The sequence below is a fragment of the Humulus lupulus genome, chromosome 2, assembly GCF_963169125.1.
Source record: "Humulus lupulus chromosome 2, drHumLupu1.1, whole genome shotgun sequence".
In the NCBI taxonomy this organism is placed as follows: Eukaryota; Viridiplantae; Streptophyta; class Magnoliopsida; order Rosales; family Cannabaceae; genus Humulus; species Humulus lupulus.
In genome coordinates this window covers 30324034-30329595 of record NC_084794.1, presented here as the reverse complement: position 1 = coordinate 30329595, position 5562 = coordinate 30324034, and the positions used below count along the sequence as shown (strand labels likewise).

Below are 5562 nucleotides of genomic sequence, written 5' to 3'. Positions count from 1 at the left end.
GGCTTACCATTATTTTGTACCAGAAACTACTATTGATATAGTCAATCATATCATCATATACTTTGACATCCTTATGAGTTCAAAATAAATATAAATAAATCAAAATAACTATTTTACAAGAGCTTCAAACTAATTATAGACCACACTATTTTCCGTTTCCCTGTTTTCAAAATAAAAGCAAAAAGTACTAATAGCCTCAAATTTGATGTTCAATTGTACTTTATAGACCAGATTTTTTTTTGTATGAACCAAGCCTCAAAGAAGAGAGCACTAACACTTCATTGATTAAATAAACATAGTGAACACTACAAGATCCTGAGAGATTTGGTTATGTAGATTTAATGGCCTTCTCCTTAGTGGCAGCAAGTGAAGTCCTTGATGATGAACCTAAGAGTTTTAAAACTACTATTGCTTGTAAGGACAGAAAAAATTGGCTTACAGCCATGGATGAGGAGATGAAATCTCTATAGGACAATAATACATGGAGTTTATTAAAAAGGCCTACTGGTTCTAGATTGGTAAGCTGTAAGTGGATTTTCAAGATTAAAAAAGGAATTCCTGGGGTTGAAAAAGGCAGATTTAAGGCTAGGCTTGTTGCTCGTGGGTTCACACAAAGGGAAGGCATTGATTTCAATGATGTTTTTTCTCCAGATTTTCAAAGAATTTGATTCATATGCTAGATTTATCTCAAGCTAATTTGAAGAGTCTATTTCTTAAAGGCTGTGAGAGTTTGGAAGAAGCTCCTTCACTCAAATTTCAACAAATTCTTGCTCACAAGTGTTTTACAAAAGAAAATATAGTAGCACAAACAAATTACAATATCAATTATAATGATATAGATTATAATCACATAAATTTAGTTTTCCTTTCTGTTCATCAAATAAGTTTGTGGTTTAATAACCAGTTGGTCAAAAAATGACTGTAGTACACACAATTGAAAAGTAGCACTTCTAGTAAGAAAAACATACCTCATCAAATGGAAGAGTACTAGGCTTGTCCAGTAATTATTGTTGCAACCTCTGGAGAAGGAAATTCAGCCAAATTAAGGGATAATAATACAAGAGATTGCAACTCTAAAAATGTTTTAACTAAACATCGACCTCAACATCATAGTCAGATGGTAAGATCTTTAAATGTCTTGAGCTTACCGTTTGATGCAAGAGATTCTGCAGTTTGTCCAACTATCGAATGGTTTCCATTTTCTGAGTTGTTACTTTGGTTGTACACAGATTTGGGCATGGCAGAGCTGAGTCTGCCCTCAAAATATGTGGAGTAAGGAGAGTACTTGGCACATTGCTCCTTCCATCCTACAAAAAAAAAAATAAACATAACATTATGCCTCTTAAATGCCTGTATCATTTTGATCAAATAAGCATCTTCTATCAAGTACTTGGCTTAATAATAACCCTCATCCCAGTCTCTAAATAATAATCCTACTTAACACAATGTAAGGCAACAACAACAATTTTCCATGTGTACCATCAGGCACCATGTTCACTAGATATATATATATATATAGAGATTTCCGGTACTCACTTAAAGCAGCATCATGGTCAAGAAGAACTGTTTCTAGGAGTTTGTGGACTCGGACATAGTCCTCAAGTGTCCATTCCCCGATTGGCCCAAGTGCTTCGGTTCTGCAAAATGATGACATGTCAAGTTTCCATGTAACATGACAAAACATGTTGAGCAAAAATGAAACTCCTCAAAGCAATGTACAACATCTATCTAGGTGTTCAGCGTTCAACCTCAGTAGTTTCTTTACAGCCTGCACTCCAAAGACAATTTAGTCATCAATTGGCCTTATGCAGCTCAAGACAAAAAGAGGGGTCAAAATAAAAGCTTCTCAACCACACACTTAAACAAAAGCTTACCTGAAAGGCAAGCAAAACCTTTTATTTTCTCACATTCACTTCAAAAGAAAGATAAAAATTAAAGAATCCTGGTAAGTGCATGAAAACAATATCTCACCAAAAAAACCCAAAACGTTATAAGTTCAATAAAAATTGAAAGAGAGTGGAATGTGTACGGTAATCAAATCCTATTTCCCCTGGACAACACAGCTAGTTAAACTGCTCCCAGAAGATATCTGCCCTTCACAATTAAGCTAAACCGGTTCACACAAGTAAATCGTAAAAATTCCAAGGTAAATGCATGTGAAAACCTTTAGACTATAAACAAAAACTTACTAAAGATCTCAGATATTGTGGCCACTAGCCAACAATATCAAATCTCTTTAAGAAAAGAATAAACCATGAAAGACCATTTCAAAATATATCGTCAAGTGTATCTATAGATACATACACATGCACAAACTATATCTTGTAGTATAACAATGATTTCAATAGCAAAATATCTCTGCTACAAGATTAAGAAGGGAAAAAAATCATAAGATTATATTAAGAAAAAAAATCCATAAACTTATTCGAGAAAACATTTACATTAAAAAATCTTTCATTAAGAATCCTAACCAACCTTGCCCGAGTATAAATCAATCGCGGTTGGGGTGTGCTCAATGGCCTCATCAATTTTAGAAAGAGCGATTTCATATTGTCCCCTTCTGTCGTAATGCTGGATCCAAACAGAAATTCTAAGCAAAAACAAATATCCCAACAAAAAATATTTAAGGGGGTAGCGAAAAGAAGAAAAATAAAGGTGGCTAACCTGTGCTAATAGGAATAAGGTCCACATAAGAGTTGAAGGAGGTTCTTTCTCTCACCTGTATTTAAAGTTAATATTTTTTAAAAAATTTACCAAAAATAATATCAACAGATACATGCAGAACAAAAAGAATCCAGTGTATAAATTTAAAATCAACTCCATCATAGTAGTGCACAATATTTGATAGAATAAAGCTCGGTGTTATTACAAGTTTGTGTAATAGCTAATAGGCTTCACAACATTCAGATAAAATGGTAACCATTACAAGGAAAGCAGCAAAGTTAAAATTCAGATCACTCAATATTTTACCTTGACAGCAGAAGACCAAGTGTATTGCTGCCTAAGAGAATTGTACAATGAATCCAACTGTTCAATTTGGTCAGGTGAATACTGACCATTTTCAGAATAGAGCCCAACACACTTGTGAAGGCCTTCATAGTATCTGAATTGAAGTCAAAATAACAAGTTCAAAATATAAATCAAATTTTCATAAGGAATTGATATTTTAAAAAGAAATACAGCATTAACATTACTAAATTTTCACGTATGGACAACTAGATTGACTTAATTTCAACAATAACATCAGGAACAAGATTTCTTAAATGCTAGAGTTGCTCCATAATCTGCTTCTCAAGCACATAGAATGATCAACAACTTATCAGTAATCTCTCTATAGTAACTAATAAACAAGCTTTCAGCTTTTAAATCAACAGCCTTTGTAAAGAATCCTTTCGGTCACAAAATCATCCACATAACTCATAATTGGCAAATTGAATTTTACTATTCAGCATGCTTTTTGGGAAAAAGAAAAAATAAGAGTCTTAACAAATGTCCATTTCTAATGATCTATCAGGTAAATCAACTATACATCTCATTAGAGAATTATACAAAAATTTCTAATTGGCACTTGACTCGAGACTATTAGCTTTAAATTATTTTCAGCCACAAGAAGGCTTTTTAAAAAGATCAAATATGCATGCACCTTGCTTTTGTCCAAGAAGGGTTTTTACTTAAACTATTCTTTCCAATGATTATCATCTTCGATAATTATTTTCATTTAAATTAGTAAACGGAGCCTTGGTGTCACACATACACTGGGAATAAATAATAATGAAAAGGGACCTATACAAAGGCAAAACCATAGTACAAAACGATATGGATCTCTAAACGAAACTTCAAAACATTCAAAATGGCAAAATAAGAAAAGGGAAGGCTTGTATTAGAGTTCTTAGATATAAATCCACAAAGAAAATAGCCAAGAAATTTTTAGAGTGTATTATAATAGTGGCAAAAAAGAAAAATAAAAGAGGCATTGGTTACCAAATTCAGTTTCTGCTTTTCCTGTTCTTGAACAGATCTCAAAAGCTTAGCTCAATCAACTCGATCGTACTCAGAATTCTGAAATAGGGACTCCATTTCAATGACCTGAACTCGAAAAAACACAAAAACCTGCTTCACAAACTTAAATACAGAATATAAACATATATTTATATGTGAATTTCAGAATTTGGGATGTGAATATGGATACCAACTTGCTTAGAGCAGTTATTGAAATCCAGTGTAATGTCACTGCAAAGCTGTTGATAGGCCAATTCATTTCCCGAAATCATATACTCTGAAAATCCCCTGTACCAAAAAATTGTCATATACAGAAAAAGCAAAAACTATTCCTGGAAATGAATACAGTAAATCAAAATTTATAAAATATGAACCAAAAGAATTCCCAGCTAAGCATTTCAACAGTTCAACCTCCAGTCATCTTTACAATAAACTAGACAATATCTTTTTTTTTTAAATTATAGAATAGGGTATTCTATAAGTTCAGTGTACCTTTAAAAGAAAAGTAAAGTTTAGTTATAACCAAGTATACCCCAAAAAATATATATATTATTTAAAATGCCATTTAGACAAGTCTTTTGCAAGAACCACTGCAACGAATTGTGGGCTATCATCATCCAGTAGAAAACAATTTGTTATTTCCCATAAGAGACACTCTCACTCAAACTGTGAAAAAGAAACAGAAAACTCAACTTACCGTTGCCGGTAACGCTTATCCACATGAGTTAGACCATGATATTTGTCTGGCAAGGGCAGTAGAGATTTTGTAAGAATTGCAAAAGAGTTCACATAGACAGAAAGCTCCCCTAAAGAAACAAAGAAATAAGTTCAATTAGTTTCTCACCTCAAAGGGAAATCACAAAAAAAGTAAGAAGCCAGTCAAAGCCAATGGCATTTTTTATAAATGGCATTGGTTTATCTAAATAGCTTCCAATACAAATAGGGTAAGAATAGCTTCACCCAGAAGTACCTATAAATTCAACAATCAGCACCTAATCGCAAATAGGTGCAAAAGATAATTTTTTTTAGTACTTGCCTTTCTCATTTCGCTTAATTGAGCCACTTGCACCAAGTATGTCACCAATATCAACAAGATTCTTAAGCTCATCAAACTGATCACTTAAAAATCTCGCCTTTTCACAATAAAGCTGTTTCAAACATTGAACAACTTGAGTGAGGATTCTTCCGTACTAAATGTGAGCAAAGATTTATAGAAAGTTTCTGAAGAAACCATCCCTACCCGCCAAAATTTACAAACTTTGGAAAACACCCCATTTTTTTTTTTAAAAAAAAGGTAACTAACTTATATATTTTAGATCAAGCATCCGATAAAATAGACATGCTTTAAAGAACTAAACCACCTAATCACATCTTATTATTATATTTTTTTCTTTATTATAAGTATCCATCTAACTAAGAGATGGCAACATCATTGTAAGGACAGAAAGCTGAGGTGGGGATACCTGAATTGTCCCAGAATCATCTCTTAGAGTGAGAAATGCAAGCTATCCAAATGGTCGACGAGCCACAATTCTTCCGGCTATTGATACATTGTCTTGCTCA

At 33.1% G+C, this 5562-nt stretch overlaps 1 protein-coding gene and 1 long non-coding RNA gene across 2 annotated transcripts; both read right to left on the bottom strand.

Annotated features, from left to right (window-relative positions):
• Positions 1–1113: 1113 nt before the first annotated feature.
• On the bottom strand, positions 1114–1684 carry LOC133814098 (N-terminal acetyltransferase A complex auxiliary subunit NAA15-like). Its single transcript, XM_062247102.1, has 2 exons — positions 1537–1684; positions 1114–1307 (listed from the first exon to the last, which is right to left on the bottom strand). The coding sequence occupies exons 1-2, from the start codon at positions 1682–1684 to the stop codon at positions 1114–1116; spliced, it is 342 nt and encodes a 113-aa protein (XP_062103086.1).
• A 792-nt stretch (positions 1685–2476) lies between these two features.
• LOC133815941 (uncharacterized) lies at positions 2477–2721 on the bottom strand. Its single transcript, XR_009884913.1, has 2 exons — positions 2665–2721; positions 2477–2571 (listed from the first exon to the last, which is right to left on the bottom strand). It is a non-coding gene; the product is annotated as an uncharacterized LOC133815941 (long non-coding RNA).
• Between the last annotated feature and the right edge of the window lie 2841 nt (positions 2722–5562).